We start from the raw sequence: 23,709 nt of genomic DNA on the forward strand, positions 1-23,709 counted from the left end.
AAGTGACGGCGTATAGTAGTATATCCTTAAACCTGCATCCAAACACTCGTATTAGGTTTTACACTTTCAGTTCAATTCCCCCCGTGTTAACTCCATCTCTCAGACTTGCAAGTCCTCGCACTGGCAAGAGAAGAAAGAAATAAAGAAAGAGAGGAGAGAGCTATACACTTAATACTCCCGCAATATGGCATCGAAGTTCGGGTTGGCGGGTGGGATACCGGAGCGGCGGGTCCGACCGATTTGGGACGCCATTGATTCTCGACAGTTCAAGAATGCTCTCAAGCATTCTGCTACATTACTCGCTAAACACCCCAATTCACCGTACGCTCTTGTAAGATCGTTACTATGTTTTTGTTTGTCTTCGTTTAAATATATGTTCGGTCTTGCTGCATGCTTGAATATAATTTATTTGTTTTTGTAGATTTGACGATGTTTGAGTTGATTACATTTGAGTACTAGAAACTCTATTCCTATCCTTCACTGTTTAGATTGCTATTAAAGAATCCAGTGGGAACTTTTAGCTGCTGGGTTTCTAATTTATTTCTGATCGTTCTTTAATAATTACTTTAGAATCAGTCTATTGTAGTTGTTGGAAATTTCCCTTTTAGGGCCATAGACACTATAATTAATGGCTGATTTCAAGTGAGAGTCTAATTTTATGTGCATATTGGGTATTCTTCATTCTCTGGATTGGATTCTCGGTGTTAATTTGCTTTCCAAGAAGGAATTCAGCCGTGGGATGGCTGCTTTGGTCTTACATGTATACATATTACCTATTTAACTATTTATGCATAATGACCATTGTAGTTATGGACTGTCTTCCATAATACGTATCATGATTGTTCTCTCTTGAAAGTTGAATCTCATCATTTATCTTCTATTTCTTTGAGCCTGCCTAACAATTGTCTTGAGTATTTGATGTTCTTGAAGGTTATAAATTGTAAACCCTTTGTGTCAGAAGATTATACATTGGATGCAAAAAACCTCAAATAATCACCAATTGGTGAACCAATTCACTTTTATTTGCAAATGTATGTTTGTAACCGTTATATTTTACATTAACTTTTGTGGGGTTTGAGAAGTCATAATTTTATGCACTTTTCTTCAATGTCTGCAGGCACTAAAAGCTCTTATCTTGGAAAGGATGGGTAAATCCAATGAAGCATTATCTATTTGCATAAATGCAAAGGAAGTTCTTTATAAGAATGACTCCTTGCTCATGGATGATCTTACTCTGAGCACGCTGCAGATAGTTTTCCAGCGACTTGATCACTGTTAGTATACATTATCTTGCTAGAACTAAACTGTTTATGTGTACACTGTTCCCAGGAACTTATTTGTTCTTTTTGTTTGGTTTTCCTAATGCAATAAGTGGAATTGGCTACAAGCTGCTACGAGCATGCTTGCGGAAAACATCCAAACAATTTGGAGCTAATGATGGGGCTTTTCAACTGTTACGTTCGCGAGTATTCGTTTGTGAAGCAGCAACAGGTTTGTTGTCTTTTTCTAAGACGTGCAATGTTTTTGTTAAAATAATTTGTATATCGTTGTAATAATCATCTGTTTGTGTAGTGGAACAAGTAGGCTAGTATTTTTCTAATCCCAGTTTATTTTTTTGCCAGACAGCTATCAGAATGTACAAGCTTGTTGGTGAAGAAAGGTTCCTGCTCTGGGCAGTGTGTAGCATCCAATTGCAGGTTCTGTTAGCATTTCCTTTTCTTCCTTCTCTTCTTGCATTAAGTATGCCATCATGCTTTGTCAGTACTTATTGCAAAAAGTTGGTGAATCCCAGTAAGGGCGTTTAACAGGATGAAGTTGCTTCCTCTAACAATATTTTCGTAAACTGATTCGTCTTCCTTTTCTCTTGGAATGGTGTGAATTGATACAGGGCTAAAAAAAACAATTCTTTTAATGGGTCTTGCATGAGGACAACACAGGATATTTCAATATCATGTGCTAGAGCTCAAAGTGCTTGAATGCTTAGGTTAATGCTAATCTTACATTTTACTGGATTGTTTTATTGTCCTGCTGATTTCAATGACAGGTTCTTTGTGCCAATGGGGAAGACAAGCTGTTACTTTTAGCTGAAGGCTTACTTAAGAAGCATGTTGCCTCCCATAGCTTGCATGAGCCTGAAGGTGCCTTTCTTATGTGCCCAGATTTAGATGCCATGTTTTAACCTTCCCTGAGAATATTCTAATTGCTTGCACCTTGTTGCAGCTCTCATTGTCTACATTTCCATATTGGAGCAGCAGGCCAAGTATGCGGATGCTTTAGAAATTCTCGCTGGGAAATTAGGTTCACTTTTAATGATGGAAGTTGATCGGTTACGCATAGAGGTACTTTCTATCGATTCTTCTGTTGCTCTATTCGGAAGGAAATTTTGATGACAGTAAAGATCTGTAGGCGTTTTTGTTCAAAATGTTGATTCTGTTTGCTCTCTATTTGGTTACTTTACTTTTTTGCACTTTTTGGTGTGAGTGGTAGCAGGAGAATAGATGAGATCCCCAAATAAAGTTATATTTAGATAGGTGTAGGGAAATGTAGGAGTAGATTAGTGTTGGAAACATACTTTAAATGAAAAGAATTGTCCTCGCCTAGCAAGTTAACTTATGGGGTTGAAATAGTAGTTAAAATTCTTTACGACTTGAAACCGAACTCTATGACAGAACTTTTTGCATTAAACCTGTGAATTTTTCTTCTCTTTTTCTGCATTCCTTTTTCTGCATTCCTTTTTTTTCTTATTAGCCTGTGCTATTTGACTTTAAGTTGACAGGGGAGGCTTCTTGCTCGGGCAGGTGACTATTCTGCTGCAGCTGTTGTATACCAGAAAATCCTAAAACTATGGTACGGTGGTCAACGTTTGCAATCCCTTTTTTTTTTTTTTTTCCTTCTCTCTTTCCCCTTTCCTTTTCTTTGACTCCAAGATTTGACCAGTTAGACTTGCATAGTAAGAATGTTGGACCGAACAGGATCAGTTGTACTAAAAGCATGATATGAGAAGTAGAGTAAGGTGGTGCTTTTAATCTCCTCTAGCTTTGAATGTCTCCAAGATAATTTTTTGACATTTTTGTGGGACATATTATCATGGGGGGAGTCTTTTGGCACTTGGCTGTGGTGTGAAGTCTTTCTGCATTTCTTTCTTATATCTGTTCTAATTCTCTTTGTATCCTGTTCTTTGTTTTTGGCTGGTCTTTTACACAATTTCTTTCTTTTTTCCGTGGCTTTTGGATGCACTTGGGCTCTTCGAATGATTTGATAGAGTACCTTTTCTTTCAAAATTTTGTAACTTCTCTGTACATCTGATTCTTCCTATCCGATTTCTTAAGATGCTTGCCCCCTTTGTGGAAATCCCTCAAATGGGATATATATGTTTTCTTCAATTGATAGAATAATATGTGAAACAATGTTTAGAAATCGTATTTTGCGGAAACATGTAATTACGTTCTGAGAGCTATTGCAGATGCATTCTGAAATTTCCGTCTAGTGTATTATACATGCCTTTTATGCTTTGTGTTAGTTATTTGGAAGATGATTCCAATACTTATAGTGTGTCTCCTTACATATTTTTAATACTTTGAGACTGGTTAAAAAATGTGGGCTGCAATTCTGGCCAGCCTAACATTAGGATGCACCAATCAGGTCGACATTTTGGTTGCAATTACAAGCCTAGCGCTTCATCCTAAATTGTGACATAGTGTTTATCTGTTTGCATACGCAACTCTGGGTCAAATTTTAAGTCAGTAGACGTTGCCCATGTTTATGCTTGTTTGCAGTTGCTCATACACACTTAACTCTGAAACAAAAGGCCCATAATTTTGACGTCGTCTGTGTCATCTGGCAGCCCTGATGATTGGGAGGGTTTCCTACATTATTTAGGCTGTGTGTGGGAGGACGATAGCAACTGGCGCATTGTAGCTGACGATAATCCTATCCCGCGCTCAAAAGTTTTGGACTGCAGTCTCTCTCATTTGGCGGATGAAGTGGTGCATATCTACAATTGAATTTTTATTACAAGGTCATCATCTATGTATATTTTAATGCAGCTCAGAAAGTGATTTTTGTAGATTCGATCTGCAGTTTGATTGTCGAACATCAGATGCATCTGCTTTTGTACAAAAGTTACAAGAAGACACCCGTGATAGTTTTATTAGGGGCCCGTACTTGGCAGGTCTTGAAATCAAGAGGAGGAAGCACTTGTATGGAAAGGCAAATGATAATGAGATTATTGAGGCCCTTATGCAGTACTTTTCCATGTATGTCGAGGCCATTCTTTCTCCTTAAGTCTCTGCTTCGGTATTTAAGTTAATATGCTGACCATCTATTGCTTTGGAGCTGTCAATTACCCTATACTTCCCATCCTTTCTTGTTTTGTTCTAAACAGATCCTACATCCTATGTTATTCAAAGCTCTTATCTTTTTGGAACACAGATTTGGTCACTTGGCCTGCTTCACTTCTGATGTTGAGGCGTTACTTCAAGTCTTAGTTCCAAACAAAAGGATGGAATTCAATGAACAGTTGGTGAAAGACAATAGTTCCCTTCCAGTCGATCTCACAAAAATGCTTGGGCAGTCGATAACGCTATTTAAAGTTCAAGATGTGATGGGTAATATATATACAAGGCTCCCTGTGAGTGGTGCGTATTTCTCTTTGCCAGAAACATTGAATGTAGGAACATCTGCAAATTCCTCCCTACCCAATATTTTTGGTTTTCTAAATGCATAGGTGTCATTTGTTACATGCTTTGAATATTTGGTTTTATTATTAAATCATTTTTAACTTGTATAAGTTAACTTTTGCCGTCTTCTCCAGAACTTGAAGGGACTGCTGTACAGATGGTGAAGTTGTTTTTTGAAAGCCTTCCACTTGCTAAGGATTTAGATCCACAAGAAAGTATGCAGGGTGAAGAGCTGCTGTCTTTGGCATGTAATGTGTTAGTTCAGGTATCTTGATCTATACAAATAAATTTTTCTGTCAAATCTTTTACTTCTTTGGGCATAATGCCCTTGCAGTTTGATAAATGCTGAAGGTTGAAACTTGGTGCAGTCTCTTTGAGGATCATGTGTGCCAAAGAATACCTTTGTATGTTGATACAAGGATTTTAGGTCTCCCACATTGGTAATTAACTTAGGCAGCTTATTAACTATGATAATACGTTGATTTCTAGGTAGAAATATTCGACTTAATGCTGGATCATCAAATTCTTGGAAACACTATTATTGCAGATGATTTTGTTCCTAAGAAAACAGTCATAGCTTCTAATCTCTGCATAGATTTTGTTCCTTGAATCTACTAGATAAGTTTCATTAAGTTATTTATTGTTCCAGTGATTTTTCTTTCTGAGGTTATTATTCATAAGTAAGAATTGTTCTGGGCTTTAGTTATTCTGGCGTACGAGGCATCTTGGCTACTTGGTAGAGGCAATTATGGTATTGGAGTTTGGCTTGAGCATTCGGAGGTCAGAAGTCGTCTTTGCTTCTTTATTTCCCTTGTCATTATTTGGTGAAATGTTGTTGTAAATTTTTGATGTCAAGCGTTGTTTGTAAGGTTGTCAAAGACTTATATAAGATATATATTTTTGCACTGTAACTATATATTTGTACTGAAGAAACAATGTATAAGTAGTCTCCAGAAACTATTTCGTTTCTTCTATTTCTTGTTGATTAATATTTATGATGTTTTAATTTAATTATGGATGAAAACTTCAAAGACGGCCTTTTATCTTTGGCCTATATTGAAGTCTGGAGATGAAGGGCTTCTTTAATTTTAGCAGGGAGTATGAGGTCTGTTTAGTTATGTTTGAGGATATTTTAGCCCACTTTTACGCTGGATTAGTTTGTCTGTCTTAGCAGTGAGCTTGGATCACATATTTTTTCCTTTCTGTTCAAACAATTTTCTTCAATATTTGTTCTCTCAGTTGACTTTGTCGGATTTTGATTATATTTGGCAGATATGTGTGGCAATACAAGATTTTATTGGTGCACTTGTATTCATTTTTGGGTGCCCTTTCATTAGCATATGAATGGTATAGCAGCTAATCCCTTGTGATTATACCTTGTATTTGATCAATACCTGTTCCTACTACCCTAGTTTTTGCTTAAAGGTAATGACTAATGACTACTTTTACTGTTTTGTTTAGGTATAAATTGCTGGATGTTAAGAATATCTTGATGGAAACTGTATCACATCATATGGTACCCCAGCTGCTGGAATCCCCACTTTGGGTTGAACTAAATAATCTGCTTAAAGATTATCTCAGATTTATGGATGATTATTTCAGAGAATCTGCAGATCTTACATTCCTAGCATATCGACACAGAAATTACTCTAAAGTATGTGATTTGTATCAGTCCGCTTGCCTGATTTTTATTTCATCATTTGAACTTCGATTATGATTTCTCATTTTCTTGCCTGTTTGATTACTTCTGTGGCTATTAATTCTACATAGTTTTTGATCATCTCTATATTTTGACCATTTTATGACTGCTATTTCTTTGCCGTTGCTCTCTTATTTTGTCTTAAATGTTTTGTGGATTTTCCCAGCATATAGATACTCTTCTGCAATTTCCCTACATTTGTTAAACTGGTGTACACAGACATTTTTCAAAAGACTTTGTTATTCCTATCAGTATCTGTGATTCTATATGCTGTGCTGCAAAATTTAATGGAATGTTAGTATTCTTTGCTTCAGCTTCCCAGGCTTCTTTTTTTTTTCCCCAGTATTTCTGCATAGAGGAGTTGAGTGATTTTGACGCTGAAAACCAAGACATCTGTATCGTCTTATGTTTCAGGTGATTGAATTTGTTCAGTTTAAAGAGCACTTACAACGTTCTAATCAGTATTTAGTGGCAAAGGTTGAAGCATCCATTCTACTGCTAAAGCAAAATGCAGATAACTTGGAAGAAGAAGAGGTTTTTGTTCTCTGCCCTTTCAGAATTACATAACTATAATCCTTCAATGTTCTTGATGATTGATAATATATTTCCACATCTTTTAGCGTGTCCTTGAAAGCTTGAATTGTGGGATTCACTTTGCTGAGCTGTCTAATGATATTGGAACCAAATCTTTGACCTTCAATGAAGATTTGCAATCGCGACCATGGTGGACCCCGACATCTGGGAAAAATTATCTTTTAGGTTGGTATTACACGCATCTCTTGTTCACTTGTACGTTCAATTTCTTATCTTTTGTAATCTGTGTGGTGAACAGCAAATGAGCAAACATTTTGGGCAATGCAGTACATAAGGATCTGAATTTTTTGTGGGTTTGGGGGAACTCATAGGTCCATCATGAAGCCCCAAAATATTGTGGATGGACCCCCCAGTTTGTGGAAATAGACTAGGCATGTCATGAACCCACATTATTATTGCCTTTGCAATTATCTAGCAGCTGTATTTCTTCCTTTATTCGTCAGGTGCAACTTGAGTATGATGCAGCTTTTGTATGGCCATGATCAGGTCTAGCAGTGACTAGTGGGACATTTTTCCCTGTATATTACGTGTCACAGATGTAATGCTGTTCTAGTAACTTAAAAAAACTTGACCATGTTTATGTAGCGGTTTCAGAGTCTTTGTGGTGATGATTTGGTGATCTTTCACTTCTCATTTCTTCGCTAATATCTTTTTGAATTATAATGAAAGTATCCATTCTTCCAGGTCCTTTTGAAGGAATCTCCTATTGTCCCAAAGAAAATTTGGTATGAAAAATTCCATCTATTATTCTATTTTGAGTTTTCTTCTGTTTAGTATATGTGGCACTTTTGCAACATAGCATTGGATTTATTTTTTATCTTCTTGCAACTGCCTTAATTTTTGTGTTTTGTTTGCTTTGAGCACGACTTAGACAAAAGAAAGGGAAGCAAAAGTACGAAGAGCTATTGAGAGGAGATCGTTTCTTCCTCGGATGGTTTATCTGTCCATCCAAAGTGCTTCGGCACCGCTCAAGGATGATATGGAAGTTAATGGTTCTGTATCTGAGCCAAAAATCTACTCAGAGCTGAAATTTTTGCTTGAACAGTATGCAAAGTTGTTGGGATTTTCTCTGAGTGATGCAATAGAAGTGGTTATGGGGAGTTTTAGCATCCAAAAATCTTCTGAGGTAGGATAATGATTCCATTAGCATTCTTTTGTTCTTTGCATCACCAAACGTATGCTTTATTTCTGTAAAGTTCCTGCTACATAATGCATTACATGGTACTTACTGTTTATTGTAGCTTGTTTGTGGTGTGCGAAGTCATTAGATAGGTGGTCATGCGCACACTTTTCCCCATGAACTGTAATTTTGTGGTATTGGGACGGATGCACCTTTGGAAGAATATTATCTTCCATAAAGTTTGGAATATGAAACTTGAGAAGTTTGAAGCATCAGTATTTTCTTGTTTATGTGTTGCATGTTTCAGGCTTTCTGGCAACTTAACCTTTTGTACTATTATCTGCCTGAATTTTACGCTCAGGGGTTGCATGGACAAAGATTTGTCTGTACATTTTCTAATGGTTTGCAAATGAATAACCATAAAAGTATTACCCAATGGTTGATTATTTAAATATTATGTGAGCTAATTAGTAGTCCCCTTGTATACTTAGGTGGTAAGTAACACGGAGTATTGATGGCTTGCCTGCAAAATATAATTTTTCTCACTTGATGCAGGTATTTCATTCAGATATGGTTGATTGGATGAACTTTGCTGTGTTTTTGAATGCATGGAAGTTGTGCTCCAATGAACGGAAGCAACTAGATAGAGATGGATGTGCACCTGGTATTTGGCACACTGTGAATTCTTTGTTGGAGAAATATATTTCAGAGGTGGTCAAATCCATGGAGCCTCTTATTCACCCATCAAATAGGGATCTTTCTTTTCTAGTGCAAGTGGTTTCAGAACCTTTGGCTTGGCACATTCTTGTTATTCAATCCTGTGTTCGCTCATTTCTTCCGTCTGGCAAGAAGAAGAAGAAAGGTGGATCAACTGATAATTCCTTATCTCCACTCGCAATTGCAACCCAGGAAACAATTCAAATTTTGTGTGGAATTCTAGAAGAGGTTTCGAGATGGTTAGGAGAAGAGATAAACAGGCCAGAGGATGAAAATCTGGAAACAATACTCTCCTCTGTTAGGCAAGGAAGGCAGAGTGAAGGGCCTGGCCAGGTATTTCAGGATTTGGGAGCTTTGATTTCATCGATAAGTGAGACAGAACTTGGTGTTAGTATCTCTGAAGCACTGAAGTCCTGGAATCCTGTTGATGTTGCAAGGAAGATAGCTACCGGACGGAGTTCAGTGCTATCTGAGTTTCTCCATATTTGTGAGAGAAGGATAAAGTCGTTGTGGGTGTTGAAACATCAGATAGCTCAACTCTGATGTAAGATCTGTGTTGCTTGATGCCTCTGAGGTTTTCATTTGTTTGGCACAATTGATGCCTTTGTTAATGCGAAATGTGAGCTTCCTGCTTTTCTTGCGGCATTTGAAAATTTCTCCTGTAAAATTTCCCGGTACGTACTTGTACACTTGAGAAAAGTAAGTTGTTTTTGGTTCATCTTTTTGTGGCTATCTGTATTAAGTGTTATTTTTTAGCAATGTAGGATTTATTCCATTGTTGAGTTGTAATGAGTATTGTACATTAATAATGCTTACTGTTTTTTTCTGTTACTAATTACTCGTATAATTAATGATATAATTATATATGATTTATGAGGGAAAGCGACAAAAAGAGCAAAACTAAAAAAGACGATTAAAAACTTTATATCTACTTATTTTTAGGACTCACAAGATTGTAGCCCCCGTGCAAGCAATTTTGCACGACACTGCTAACTGTCCCGACAGAAGCGTACGGACGGTATATTTAAGGAAACAGTTTTCATTGTTGCTGCAGATGTTATTTTTATTCATTTAAAGTTTAGTTTATAATTAGATTAGATGAATGTGATCCAAAGTAGTTGGCTGGCTGCCTAATGAGTTAGTGAAACTCATGACCTGCCAAAGCTGCTTCATTTCAATATATAAACCTAATACTACAAGAGAAAAACTGGTTTTGTTGAATGAACTTACTTATTAGCCTATTACAAAGTTTATTTTCTTTTATTGAAACCGTTAGTAGTTATTAAACCACTAAACAAAATTTGTACTTTTATCCTCTTTTATTTATTTATTTATAACAAATCAGGTTGTTATCAATCTGGTGATTTGGATGTACCTTTTTTTTTTCCAAATAACGAAACTGAAAATAACAAAATATTGGACAGAAAATAGACCAATTACTGTTCATATTGCCTATAGATGTTGGTAATACAGTTTATTCTATTCAATTCAATCAACAGTAACAAGGATGAAGGAAGGGTAAAGGGTTCAAACCTCCTCCACAGCATAATCAGAATCAGAATCAGAATCAGAATCAGAAGAAGCAAATACGGGTGGGGCAAGTTGGTGAACCAATCCTCTTTGTGGTTAGACCAAGTTTGTCCCAACTTGTAAGTGTGAGCCTATTGACTCACAACCTAATTTTCCAAGACATCATCTGTACAAAACATAAAATAATAATAATAATAATAGCAACAACAACGTCAACAAAGAGCAAAAAACCTCAAGTCCTCCCTTTTCCCAACTCTATAAATAGCTGACCTAGCTCCTATGGTCAGTTTATCAGTTCCTCAAACTTCACTCTCAAGTAAAGATTGAGAGAGAAATGGAGCCTCACAACCCTACTACTAAGTCAATATGCCCTTGCCTTTTCTTTGGCATCTTCTTAATCTTTACATTCCTAGTTTCATTCACAAATGCAGAGATTCATTATCATGAATTTGTTGTATGTATCTTTATCCTCAGCATTAACTCTTAAATACTTATATCCAGTAGAATTATATTCCGTAATGATTTTTGTTTGATATTGAATGACACAGATTGAAGCAGTGCCAGTAAAGAGGCTGTGCAGAACCCATAGCACCGTCACAGTTAACGGGCAATTTCCTGGACCAACATTGCAAGTCCGAGATGGTGACACACTCATAATCAAGGCTATAAACAGAGCTAGCTACAATGTCACCCTCCACTGGTAATACTCTAACCACCATGTCTTTTCCAACATTAAGTACATGAATCAAAATCACGCAGCCCCTCCACAATGCAGGATAAAGAACATAAATTTTCAAAAGATGTGCATACTCGAACAAGCATATAGAGAATCGATGAAACTGAGCATAACCCAAACAGTTCACATTACACACACAAAAGTGAAAAATTCACGGCTACTTACCCTCCTGATGTCTGTTCTTGTGTTTGATTGAGAAGGCATGGAGTACGACAGCTGCGGAATCCATGGGCAGATGGTCCCGAGTATGTGACCCAGTGTCCAATTCAACCAGGAATGAGCTACACATACCAGTTTACTATCCAAAACCAAGAGGGGACATTGTGGTGGCATGCTCACAGCAGGTGGCTTAGAGCTACTGTATATGGGGCTCTAATCATCTACCCTAAATTGGGTTCTCCATATCCATTCCCAACACCCAAGAGAGAAATTCCCATTCTTCTTGGTAACTGATCTACTTCGTTACACTGTTGACTGTTCCAATCCTCCAAAAGTTTTTTGTATCAAGAAATGATGATATAGAGCTACAATGACAATAATAACAACTCTAAACAGGTGAATGGTGGGACAGAAACCCCATGGACGTCCTGAAGCTGGCAACCTTCACGGGAGCACCACCAAATATCTCGGACGCATACACCATTAATGGTCAACCTGGCGACCTTTACAGATGCTCCAAGAAAGGTGTGCAATTGTGCAATCATTCCAGGGCATGGTATGAGTTTTATCAAATACTAGCATACATAACACCAGATACTTGTTTGAATTTAAATGCAGAAACTGTAATATTCCCAGTGGATTCCGGTGAAACAATTCTCCTAAGAATAATCAACTCTGCAATGAATCAAGAACTCTTCTTTGCGGTGGCCAACCACAAGCTCACCGTAGTTGGAGTTGATGCTTCCTACACCAAGCGCTTCACTACTAATGTCATCATGATAGCTCCTGGTCAGACAACCAATGTCCTCCTCACTGCTGATCAGCCGCCTGCTCGCTACTACATGGCAGCACACGCCTATAACACTGCAAATGCACCATTTGACAATACAACCACCACTGCGATCCTTGCATACAAGTCTGCTCCCTGCTGTGCAAAGAAAGGGAAATCTGCAGCCCCAATTTTTCCTAAGTTACCAGGCTTCAATGACACATCCACTGCCACTGCATTCACTGCCAAGATAAAGAGTCCTTCCAGAGTCAATGTCCCAACTAGGATTGATGAGAACCTTTTTTTCACAGTCGGATTAGGACTCATCAACTGCACAAATCCTAATAGCCCCAGGTGTCAAGGCCCAAATGGCACCCGTTTTGCTGCCAGTATGAACAATGTCTCCTTTGTACTCCCACGAAGAAACTCCTTAATGCAGGCCTATTACCAAGGTCAACCTGGTGTCTTCACCACAGATTTTCCATCTGTTCCACCCGTGCAATTTGATTATACAGGCAACGTAAGTCGGGGGCTATGGCAACCAGTTAAAGGAACAAAGCTCTACAAATTGAAGTTTGGTTCCAAGGTACAGATTGTGATGCAGGATACAAGTATCGTCTCGGTTGAGGACCACCCAATGCATTTACATGGGTACCAATTCTATGTAGTTGGTTCAGGCTTTGGTAACTTCAATCCAGCAAGGGATACTGCAAACTTCAACCTCATAGATCCACCGCAGAGGAATACCATTGGAACACCTCCTGGTGGATGGGTAGCCATCAGATTCGTAGCTGATAATCCAGGTAACATAGCGGTCAAATGTAAATAATCTGCAATTCTCCATTGATTTGAGTAACTTAACACCGTCCATTCCCTTTTCTGAAACAGGTGTGTGGCTAATGCACTGTCATATAGATGCCCATCTTGGCTGGGGTTTGGCTATGGCTTTTCTAGTTGAGAATGGAGTTGGGAAACTGCAGACCGTGCAGCCTCCACCACTCAATCTGCCTCGCTGTTAAGATCATCTGCAAAGCATTAATAGTAGTTCAATCCATGCATGCTGTTACAAGAATGTGGTCACATTTAGACATTAGATATACCAATATAGGTTTGCGTGAATCTGGTGGTGTGGATCATTCAATTTCAGTTTCTCCTTCCCTAAATTAAGTCTTCAAATGATTTAATGTTGCTTGTCAAAAAAAAAAAGAATAATGTTTGGCCAAGTAGCTGATTCAGCTTTTTATTGATCGAGTGTATTTTTTCAAAAACCAAACAAAGAAAGTTAACCATTGTCTAGTTTTCATTCTTTCTAATTCATCCTTCCGTTGATAACTTGATCATGCATACCAACAAAACATTAGAAAAGTTCAATATAGCCTACCAATGACGTGGCTCACAAGCCAAGCGACTGGAGAGCCGAAATTAGTTGATCTTCAACTTCTGCAGGACAGGATAAAATTGTAATCCCTCTTATATTAATGCAGCTAGTCTGGAAGCTTGGACGCTGGTTTTATAACTTTGTTTTCTTTTGCACGAAACAGTCCCCCTGTACTACTCATTTTTTCTTCTGAATGTCTAAGCATCTACAGAACAACTGCACAAGTCACACAAGCCAAAAACCTGGAATATGCAAAATAAAGACACTGGCATACTCTGGCAGCAGATGCAACATGAGGACAAAACAATCAGGGAAGCGACGGATCAAAAGAACCATAAATTGACAACCACATTAACTTATATTTAAATTGTAAACCCATTGTGCTACAGTTACTTCATGTTGTTCTAAATGCTTGCTCAAGTCTCACCAATTAGGCAACAAATTTCAGACAACGAGTGTCATTATGTACAATCTGGCAACGGATACAACAGAAGCGCATCCCACATGTCACACAAGTATAGCTTGCGGCATATCCACAAACGGTGCAGAAATAGCGGCGGGAGGTAGAACTTGGAGGTCCCACAGCTGCCCTTATATAAGATGGAACATGTGGGGGTAGAGACTCCAGGTTAGCCTGTTTTCATACAAAGAACGACTTAGAATATCAAAGGGATCTAACATAAACGATATTATGATTAGCACAACCCCAATTACCTCATGCAAAAGCTCAAGAAAAGATCTCGGGGCCTTCCTAGCCTCGAGTGCTTTCGCCTGCCTGGTTTTACGCATTGTGCCCTTGGCGTGCCTCTTTTGCAAATATCCTGCAAGAGAGGAACACCATAAAAAATTAATATGAACAGAACAGTCTTTCTGCTTCTAGCCTTTCAAGGAAAATATACTTTCAAGAGTTTATAACCAAATATGCCATTTAATCCACATCTAGTGTGATTGGCAAACGCAGATGATGACATTCCAAGTTCCAAAACCCAGATTCAGAAACTTTATCTAGTTTATCAAGATACTTTAGAGAGATATTCAGGTCCTGAATAGAATAGATGGATATAGACAAAATCGCTTTCTCCATCAAAAACTTATGACTAAACCAACAAAATCTCTGCAACAATAGCACAAATTATAGTTTTAAAAAAACGCATCTCCGAGATTCTAACCTAAATTCACTAAATAACGTGAAATTAATCTCAACTTCATCATTAGATGATGGGTCTGACGCAGATATATACTATAATTAACCCTCCGAGCTCACCCATCAAAACCGAATTACTAAAAAAGAAAAAAAAATTGTGAAATGAGACATATTGCACTGTCAAAATTACGTCTGTTCGAGAATGTTCAGAATTCCTCAAACACAAACAGTTGGCTACAGATAACCCCACCTCAAGTAGCAGTCAAAGGATTACAGAATCTTGCACCCAGTAATTGGCATCTTCTTGAAGCTCAGTCATAATATATATGTATACGTATAAGTGGTGATGGGTTGAGCAGATGTAATGTGAGCATTGCAGTTTGAACCTTTATGCCTAGGTTACAACTTTGCCAGCCCCAATCACATACATATAGATAAACATAGTACAAACGTGTGTGGGAAAAGAAAAGGAGGGTACTAAAGGATTTAGACCTTGATCATCCTCGTCTAGTGATGCCTCGTCATCATCATTGACATCTACTGCCTCCATCACCGCGTTGTCATTCTCCAAGGCTTCAAGGCGAGCAATTGCCGCCTAAAGATAAACACATAGCATCAAAAAATTTCAAATCAGTTAGTCTCGATTAAAATCAGAAAACTCCACCACTTAAGAGAATGCAACGAAGACCTGTGTTCGATTGTCGCTGCTCCCGAGCGCTGCAGCCATTTTTGAAGCAACCTTACGTGTTCGGGTGGACATTCGCCGCGATGAATTTGACTCCTCCTCCATAGTTGCAAACTAAGGAAATTTGAACTAAGAATAAATATCAAATCTTGCAATCAACGTCTAATATTTCAAAAAAAAAAATTCCAAAGCACTGAATAAGAGCTGGAGCTGGACGATCCCTTGTTAGGTTTCCTGTTCTGCCGCCCAATGCAACTAGCGCTTAGCGGAAACCTGTTGAGGAAGAGGAAGCCAGTAAAACGAAGTCGTTCCAGACCTAAGCAAATTGGGCTTGGACCGCGAATTCGAGCCCATAAATCATTAATTCAATGAAGTGAATGAACCTTGACAGCAATTAGGCCCATTCAATTAATGTTTCGTAGGCTCATCATTCATAGTCCAAGCCTTTGTCTGATTGCGTTCCTTCCTTTTACTTTAGTTGCATTATTTATAAATAGAAGCTACATCCATGTAGTCGCCATGATCCGCCATATGTGTTTTTTGGGCCTGGCCAGTTGTAACTTAATTGCCAAAAAGATTCAAGTAAATATACTTTAATTTCTTTTTCTTGGTTTTATCATACACACCAACACATATTACACACCACACCATAACATACCAAAAAAATAATTTGGTGTATCATGACCACTATGCAACCAGCATTGGAAATCAGAAAGAAAATGCATGGGAATGCTGCCCAAAAGCTTCAAAGCAGCAGCTCATTTGGCAAAAGCATCCGCCCAGACATTTTGTTGCCTGCTAATATTCACAATACTCCAGTTCTGGATTCCCATTCAATTTAATACGCATGTCCTCAATCAAGTTCTCAATAGCCCAATTGGAAAGCAACTCAGGTCGAGCAACTGCATTAACAACGATCAAATCATATCCCTCAAACTATACATCATGCACATGAAGTTCCAAGCATATTTGACTCCTAGCCGTAACGTTGTCGCCTCACCCACCGCATCCACTCTAGCGCTGCTACAAACCGAAGCAAACACTATTTCCCAGGAAGAAGAGCGAGCTATTGCAGCAGCACTAGTGACTCCATGCCCATAGCTGTATCAAAATTTACCTTCATTGAAATAGGACGAGGAGGAACCCAATGCACCAAAGACAAGCTGACCTCAAACCTGGGCAATCTCCATGCCCTACAATACAGTTCATGAGATTGATGAATCTCACGAACTAAGTCATACACTAGCCTCACCAGCATGCCATGAAAAACACCATTTCTATATCTCCAAATACCATCCAACAACACCATTGCCAAAAGACGAAATTCATGACAGTCCTCCTTAGAAATGGCAATCAACTGCGGATTGAGAATAATCTTGACCCAACCAACAACTCCTCGGCTAACAAAATTAAGAGAGTTCAAACGCCAGCGAGAGATACTCCAAACCAGGAATGAAACCAAACGACCAATCATCAAATGAATTATGCTTTCACTTCCCCCATTGCAAATTGGACAACTCTGTTGATTCTCAGGCATATGCAAAACACTAGATAGCCTATCCCTTGTAGGTAAAATATTCCAAGCAACCTTCCACAAAAACAGCTGAAGCCTAGCATGAATATCCATCTTCCAAATTTGATTCCATTGATTACCAGCAAATTATAACAGTATGCCAGGAGTGGCATTCATTACCGATTTTATCCAACTAGCATCTTACAAGTTAGAACAGTATGCCAGGAGTGGCACTCATTACCAATTTATCCAACTAGCATCTTAAAGCTCGAAAAAAAATGACCTCTTAAGGGGGTAAATGGGAGTGAGATGCATTCCTAATTTAATTTTTTTGGTTTGAATTAGATTTAAAATTCTGATTTCTGTTCGAGAATTTCTATTTTAGTGGTTCTATAATGTAATTTTATTTTTAACAATAAAATTTCTGCCTTACCAATAAAAGCTATATATATATATAGCTGTTATTAAAGATGAACTTCTCGAGCGTCTTCGGTCTATTGAGTGAAATTTTTGATATGGTGATTAAAATGCACTAGTAAGAAACTGTTATTACAGATTTAAAATACTAACTACACAAGTTTGCAATTGATTCTGGGAGCATATAACAAAAAATTTATACACCTTACTAGTTCCCTTATAAACCCTTTCTATCTAAGAACCAAAGTAAATGAATTGAATCCTTAATCACTGATAAATTATAATTGATGAATCTATACATGAAACAGACAAATTAAAGAGAGAGAATGAAGGGGAAAAAAAAAACTATACAAAACGTGAAAGTAAATTGCATGGAGATTTTCTGTAGTCCCTTGGCCTCTCAATATCTACTGTTGAATCACCAAAACAGATCCATTACTTGCAAAATCAGCCATCGCAACAATATCTCCAATCACACCTAGTTCTTGAATATTCTCACTCCAATTCGATAGTCCCTCCAAAAGGACTGGATTAATCCCCTGTTGCCTCCCCACAATCCACAAATCATAAAGTCCATCATTCAACGCTTGTATGGCAGCAACTGTTTCTTCACCATTCTTCACCACAACTTCTCTATAAAGCACTCTATCGTTTGCTTCGTTCTTCACCCAAAACGAAGTCACAATCCCATCGTCGAGCTTCTTCTCCATCTCATTATCTCCTTCATTGTTATGCGAAAGAAACCTTATCACTGTCAATGTCACATCAGGGTTCATTACCATCCTGTCTGCATAAGCAAGCGCTTCACGTGAATCTGCTCCCCCTAAGAAAAGCACAACAAAGTTCAATTCCACCTTTCTCACTCTCAATCCAACAATGGGTTGCCGGAGTTCACCCTTATCCACAAGAACCCCAACCGAGCACGGTGCATGAACTAAAACACTTGAATTGACCGATTGAATCCCCCTTCGAACAATCCCAGTAACACCATCCAAGTGCTCTTTATGGTAGGGTACGATAATAATGGTGGCTTTGTTAAGTAAAGCCATTTCACAGATATTCTGGTACATAGTTCGGTTTGGCGCTTGGACTGTGAACGCGTGTATGTTCACAAACTCCGCTCTCACTTCTTGGTAAAGCTTTAAGGCACTGTAAATGGTGTCGTCTGCAGTGTGAGCATTACAGTATCTGTCATCTTCCTCCTCCTTGTCATGGTCAACAAAGACCGGAGCAGCACGGCCAAGAAGCTCGACAAGATGGATCGCATATACACTGAATCTGCTTGTTGTGGTAGGGTAGGAGATTTCAAGAAGGTTGATTAGTCCATTCACACTTTCTTGGTCATGAATGCAGAGGATTATTCCAATATCTGTGTTTGGAGGAGTGTGTTGAATGGTTCTTCTCTTGTTGACCATATAAGGCCTTGTCGGGTCGTAAAAGAATGCAATTAGAGGTGTAGCTACGGCAGTCACTGCCATTGTTAACAAAATCATCAAACTGAAGCGTGGTATCCCTATTATCTGTTTTGACATGTAAAATCAAAAGGAACATTTAAATAAAGAGGACAGCTGCTTTGAATGTAATTACTAAGAACAGAGATATATACCTTCTTGTCCATCCAGTGAAGGAAGAGCAAAATCTCCACTTGGCCTCTTAAGCTCATTATGAGACTAAGAGTGAGACTGTCTCTTACTGGTATATTATAGAACAGAGAAGGTAACAGAGTCGCAATAAACTTGAATGCATACCCAATCAACACCATATAAAACAAAGGTGCAACACCAGACCATCCAATCGAGGCCATGGAGTACACATCCGTGTATAGCCCAATATAGGTAAAAGAAAATGGCATCAATATTTCCATTATAAACGTCTCACTCTTATCCACAAGAGTGGATCCGAGCGGAGGACCGTCAGGAATCACCAGCCCCAGCCAGAGAGGCCCGTTTCCGATTGCAATGCCAAACATGTCTGTGAGAAACCCAATCACAAGAACACCCAATAAAATGATAGTCACATAGCTCTGATCAACAGGTTTTCCTTCCGGAGTCCTCTCAATGATCCAGATCATAAATTTCCGAACAACAGTGACCATGAATAGTGCTAAAACAATTGTTGAAATCACATACCATATTGTGTATGTACTCTTTGCTTCACCCTGTTTTATTGCTTCAAACCCAGCAATTGCGTTGAGACCGATTGCATCGCTTATTATGGCAGTTGACAGTGCCATCCGGCCCACTTCGGAGCTGAGTAAATTAAGCTCTTTGAGGATTGGGAAGAGTACTGGAAAAGCAGGGATGGCCACAGATGCAGCAACTGCTCCAATTGAAGAATCCTTAGCGAGTTCTTTGTCCATAAGTGGTCTAATAATACAAGACAAACCTATCACTGCCAATATAGGAGCAAGCACTCCAAGAAAGGCTATGACCACATGCTTTCTTCCTGATTTTTTAACCAACGTGAGATCCATTTTCACACCGGAGATGAAAAGAAAATACATGAAACCCATGAGCCCCATGTTCCTCACCACGAATTTCGTATTCTCTGGGAACAAATGAGTCGAGAACGTCTTGTTATGGCCTAGCAGAGACGGTCCAACAAATATACCACCCTTGGAAAATCATAACATTCAGATCTATCAATCATCAATTGCAGAAGAGATATATGTATATATATATGCTACAGTGCTAATTAAATTTGGCATGATTGCATAAACATGGTCTGCTTCTTAAATTTAATTGCGATCTGGTTGCATATTTTCCTTAATTCCCCTAAAAATGAATAAAATGTTGTTAACGGAATCAATGTAGACTTACAATCAGATCGGAGATGACTCTTGGCTGCTTGAGAGGTTTCAGAAGAAAACGAACAGTGCGAGAAGCCACGAGAACGATGGCAATCTCAAGTAAGATGAGACCGAAGGAGTTGTTCAAAGGATCACCTTGGAAGATACCGAGAGGATTACCACCCTTAGATTTTTGACATATAACTAGAAACCGTGAATGTAATTGATCCGAAAACCCATACGACATACGATGAGCTGTCGCCGCCTTCCCTTCCACCACCATCTTCTTGTTATTGCCGTACTGGCCAAATTGCCCGACGTCGGAAGAGAATGATTGGCTGGGATAAACCTAACCATGCAACATTAGAATGATTGGCTGGGATAAACCTAACCATGCAACATTAGAGAGAGAGTGTGTGCGTCTCTGAGAGAGAGGAGCTCGCAAGGGAGGGGATGTGGACGTGCGTAAATTGGGGTTCTTCTTTCTTTCTTTGGCAATATTATATTATTATTTGGCCACCTGTGGGCCGTGCCAAGTAGGCCGGATGGGCCGACATTACACCTCTAGACAATTACGTCTCCACATTACATCTCAAGATCTTTTACTAAATTCTCCTCTGCTCAATTTTCACAGGCTAATTCTTCTTCCTGGGATTTCTGATAGCCTATAAACAACTTCTCCGGCCCATTGCAGCTGTGCATTGAAGACGCCACTTGCCACTTGTCAGTTGTCAGGGTATAATATTGAAAAAATTCAATGGGTCTGACAAGTAAGTGGAGCCCGGCCCATTACCAAGCCGGTGAAACACGGTTGTGTTGGTCGGGCTTGGACCACTGACCGTCTTCAATAATTTCATAAATATAACATTATAACATGCCGGACCCTCACCCTGCCTTTGTCTTGGAAGTCCATTTCAAAATAAAGGTTGGGCCGAAAAACTAAAATTCTCGTGCAGAGATTAATAATACGTACAGGCCCACAAGCTGGAACGATAGCAACACTGAGCATTTTATCGACACAATTCGATCAACTTCCAGCGTATTTTCAGTCTAAAAGATGAAAGAGCAAAAGAATAATCTTATATGTCTGATAGATGATCATTATTTAACAGACAAAAACAAAAAACAGCAAAATATGAAAATGTTATAAGATCCAAAAATCTCCCCAATACCAATACACAAGAATACGTGTTATTCAAAGTTTATCATTAAACAACAAAGATACAAACAAAAAGTTAAAGCTAAATCAGATTGAATCACCATCACGATTGACATCGCAGCGAGAGTCCCGCGTACGTTCTAAACATTATAATTAATTTGTAGTTTTTTTTATGATGAATCTGTCGTTTTCTTGCATCCAATGAAATCAAGCAAGCTGTCCTTATGGTCCTTGTGAGAGGCCGCTGATTATAAATTTGTCTGAGACCTGATAGAGAGCAAATCCTGCAGGCACTCCATTACAAGTTATTAAATTGGCCCATGTTAATGGAAAGAGACAACTGGGTTCAGATCTATAAGTATGTACTCCTCCATATTATATACATAATTTAACTACAAGAATAAAAAAGCTAACAATTAGTTATATTATATTACAGGCTCTAAATTAATAGGAACTGTAGGGAGTGGGGCCGTGGGGGGTTTCTTGTTCAAGCACGTAGTCCACCATTTCCACTATATTTGGCAGAATATCTTATTTTCTATCCAATAGTATCTTAAAAAATATTCGAGAATTGTTGAGGGGTAATATGTTGGGTTTGTTTGTCCCCAAACACTAAGACACCTGGTACCCCAAAGTCATGTCAAATTTCTCAGTACTTAAATCCCAGCCACAGATTTGGCTTGTAATGGCCAACAAAATCATCTGGCACTGTAATCTCAGCAGAGAACGGATAGCTATCAAAGAATACAGAATAACAATTAATAAAAATTCAAATCATTATCGTCAACTTCACCATCATCATCATCAATTTTAAATAATACACTGACTAGCTAGCTAGGTCATATCTTTCTATGCACAATTGCATCAAGGAATACTGAGAATTCGCACGAATATAATATTTCTTTACATTATGTAAGGAGAGCATCACCTCGATGGTTTAGTTGGTTTTGATGTGCAAGTAAATAGAATAAAAATGACGTGGTCGTAGAGTTGACAGAAAGCGACGAGATCTTGACAAATAACGAAGATGAGAAATGAGTCAACATCCACAGATTATAAAATTAACAGAATCACCACTCAGAAAGAAAGAAAAAAGAAGCCCAAAGAATTAAAAGTCAAATCGTTTAAGAAATAAACCCTAGGCCTACCCACCTCTACAAAACAATGGCATCATCTGGGGAAAGAGAAGACGTGCTAGGGTTCCAGAGCTCTCCAGTAATTAAAAGCTAGATATATACAAAACAAGAATCTAACTAGCTAGGACTCTATGTGCGTGTGTGAAACAAATATATCAAGAAATACCAAAGGAAAGGCCATAAGACATCGACAGTAATACAGAAACAAAGGAAGATTAACACAATAAACTTGAACAGGGACAGAAGGCTGAAGTGAGAAAGGAAACAACTTTAGTCTACCATTAAGTGATGTTGTCTTTGCACTGAAATCAGAACATGAAGGGTTTTGTGTTGGCTTATAGATATTCGGCAAATCTTAAGAGCATATGGAGTTCATGATTTCCACATGGAATAATCAGAATCAACCCCAATTTAATCAATTAACCAGCATACACACAATCTTAAAAGAAATTTAACATGAAACTGGCAGATTTATCAAAGATGTAGGTTTGAAATAGCCTGACCCACTTCGTAGTCAAGACATAATAGGACCAAATTAGATGCATGATCAAGAAATTTATCTTGGTTGCTATAAAAAGCATCCCCTTAGACCTAACAAAAACACGCGCGCATGAGCAGAGAATATATATGTAAAGTAGTTCAGAATAACAAACCATGCATGCACATATATGTACATATATGATACATTTAGGAAGGAGAAGTATGAGATCAGATGCAAACCTCGGATGCCAATTATAGTTGTTTTTGAGCTGGACAGATCTGTAAGCGATTTGAGTACGAAGAACCCGTGAGGCTCAGGATAGATAGCGCCATTGATCATCAGTAAATCGTGATAACAGGCCACCTTGCATATATATGTATATATGTTCATGGCGCTATCCCTCCTGAGCTTAACAGATTCTTCCATACTGTTTACATCTAAGTGCCTACGAAGTAACCGCTCGGAGATGGAGCTCTGCGAGGAACGAAGTGAAGGTAAGAGAGTATTTATAGAAGGAGGAGATGTGGGAGATCAGTCTTGTCTTTCAGGGCATATGACTGATATACGAGAGACCAGGTAAAAAAAAAAAAAAAAAAATTAAAAATGTAGGGATTTTGGTGGGGGGACGGTTTTTTATTTTGATTTAATTAATATAAGTTACAGCTGTGCTGCCTGTGCACTAGCTTTTCTTACTTTCTACGCTGCCGATTCCACATAGATTTTCTCTCTCGTACGGCGGGGGCTTATATTTATTTCCCGCATATGTCTACGTAATAATTACTACTTAGGCTTTGCTTAATTTGCTTTGATTATATCTCCGCTATTAATGCAGCTTTGCCAGGGCCAAAAACCCTAATTTTTTTAAATGTACACCCGATGTAAAATTCGACGGGACAAGTATTCTTTTAATTTGTACGTTTGTACAAACCTTTAGCCTTTTTGTAAACTTAAAAGGCAAAGATGAATTTTTACTTAAAAGGTTAAAAGGGGTGGTAGTTATCTTGC

The 23,709-nt window shown here is 38.4% G+C and overlaps 4 protein-coding genes across 6 annotated transcripts; 2 read left to right on the forward strand and 2 right to left on the reverse strand.

The window, feature by feature from the left end:
* The first annotated feature begins 184 nt into the window (after positions 1–184).
* Positions 185–9,644, forward strand: LOC120003039 (N-terminal acetyltransferase B complex auxiliary subunit NAA25-like). Its single transcript, XM_038851932.1, has 19 exons — positions 185–331; positions 1,118–1,274; positions 1,373–1,491; positions 1,623–1,697; positions 2,045–2,138; positions 2,221–2,339; positions 2,777–2,847; positions 3,845–3,986; positions 4,081–4,256; positions 4,432–4,637; positions 4,814–4,944; positions 5,383–5,459; positions 5,952–6,026; positions 6,141–6,333; positions 6,793–6,912; positions 6,999–7,137; positions 7,657–7,697; positions 7,844–8,098; positions 8,648–9,644. Exons 1-19 carry the CDS (start codon positions 185–187, stop codon positions 9,350–9,352), a joined length of 3,042 nt encoding a protein of 1,013 aa, XP_038707860.1. The 3' UTR covers positions 9,353–9,644.
* Positions 9,645–10,530: 886 nt separating this feature from the next.
* Positions 10,531–13,033, forward strand: LOC120003042 (laccase-3-like). The gene is made up of 5 exons (XM_038851939.1): positions 10,531–10,793; positions 10,888–11,039; positions 11,276–11,520; positions 11,631–12,806; positions 12,892–13,033. The coding sequence occupies exons 1-5, from the start codon at positions 10,674–10,676 to the stop codon at positions 13,020–13,022; spliced, it is 1,824 nt and encodes a 607-aa protein (XP_038707867.1). The 5' UTR covers positions 10,531–10,673; the 3' UTR covers positions 13,023–13,033.
* On the reverse strand, positions 12,887–15,487 carry LOC120003041 (SWR1 complex subunit 6). Of its 2 annotated transcripts, XR_005469234.1 has the most exons (6): positions 15,214–15,487; positions 15,018–15,120; positions 14,096–14,202; positions 13,809–14,015; positions 13,385–13,586; positions 12,887–13,028 (listed from the first exon to the last, which is right to left on the reverse strand). XR_005469234.1 is itself a non-coding variant. In XM_038851938.1 (4 exons), the coding sequence occupies exons 1-4, from the start codon at positions 15,313–15,315 to the stop codon at positions 13,812–13,814; spliced, it is 516 nt and encodes a 171-aa protein (XP_038707866.1). In that variant the 5' UTR covers positions 15,316–15,485; the 3' UTR covers positions 13,703–13,811. The 2 variants fall into 2 exon arrangements, 1 of the variants encoding a protein (XP_038707866.1); XM_038851938.1 differs by lacking the exons at positions 12,887–13,028; positions 13,385–13,586 and having other exon boundaries at positions 13,703–14,015; positions 15,214–15,485.
* A 1,836-nt stretch (positions 15,488–17,323) lies between these two features.
* On the reverse strand, positions 17,324–20,394 carry LOC120001768 (cation/H(+) antiporter 24). Of its 2 annotated transcripts, XM_038850227.1 has the most exons (4): positions 20,333–20,394; positions 19,960–20,296; positions 18,747–19,754; positions 17,324–18,660 (listed from the first exon to the last, which is right to left on the reverse strand). In XM_038850227.1, the coding sequence occupies exons 2-4, from the start codon at positions 20,209–20,211 to the stop codon at positions 17,548–17,550; spliced, it is 2,373 nt and encodes a 790-aa protein (XP_038706155.1). In that variant the 5' UTR covers positions 20,212–20,296; positions 20,333–20,394; the 3' UTR covers positions 17,324–17,547. The 2 variants fall into 2 exon arrangements, with proteins under 2 accessions (XP_038706155.1, XP_038706156.1); XM_038850228.1 differs by lacking the exon at positions 20,333–20,394 and having other exon boundaries at positions 18,747–19,687; positions 19,960–20,099.
* Positions 20,395–23,709: the final 3,315 nt, after the last annotated feature.

This window comes from Tripterygium wilfordii, chromosome 7, assembly GCF_013401445.1.
Source record: "Tripterygium wilfordii isolate XIE 37 chromosome 7, ASM1340144v1, whole genome shotgun sequence".
NCBI lineage: Eukaryota > Viridiplantae > Streptophyta > Magnoliopsida > Celastrales > Celastraceae > Tripterygium > Tripterygium wilfordii.

Coding starts and splice junctions, on each gene's coding strand:
- LOC120003039 (XM_038851932.1), top strand. CDS start 185: ATGGCATCGAAGTTCGGGTTGGCGGGTGGGATACCGGAGCGGCGGGTC. Junction 3,987..4,080: donor CTCATTTGGCGGATGAAGTG/GTGCATATCTAC, acceptor TTCGATCTGCAG/TTTGATTGTCGAACATCAGA. Junction 8,099..8,647: donor GCATCCAAAAATCTTCTGAG/GTAGGATAATGA, acceptor CACTTGATGCAG/GTATTTCATTCAGATATGGT.
- LOC120003042 (XM_038851939.1), top strand. CDS start 10,674: ATGGAGCCTCACAACCCTACTACTAAGTCAATATGCCCTTGCCTTTTC. Junction 10,794..10,887: donor TTCATTATCATGAATTTGTT/GTATGTATCTTT, acceptor TGAATGACACAG/ATTGAAGCAGTGCCAGTAAA. Junction 11,521..11,630: donor AGAAATTCCCATTCTTCTTG/GTAACTGATCTA, acceptor AACTCTAAACAG/GTGAATGGTGGGACAGAAAC.
- LOC120003041 (XM_038851938.1), bottom strand. CDS start 15,315: ATGGAGGAGGAGTCAAATTCATCGCGGCGAATGTCCACCCGAACACGT. Junction 15,121..15,213: donor GCAGCGACAATCGAACACAG/GTCTTCGTTGCA, acceptor GTTTATCTTTAG/GCGGCAATTGCTCGCCTTGA. Junction 14,203..15,017: donor ACTAGACGAGGATGATCAAG/GTCTAAATCCTT, acceptor CCTCTCTTGCAG/GATATTTGCAAAAGAGGCAC.
- LOC120001768 (XM_038850227.1), bottom strand. CDS start 20,211: ATGGTGGTGGAAGGGAAGGCGGCGACAGCTCATCGTATGTCGTATGGG. Junction 19,755..19,959: donor GAGTCATCTCCGATCTGATT/GTAAGTCTACAT, acceptor TGATTTTCCAAG/GGTGGTATATTTGTTGGACC. Junction 18,661..18,746: donor TTCACTGGATGGACAAGAAG/GTATATATCTCT, acceptor ATGTCAAAACAG/ATAATAGGGATACCACGCTT.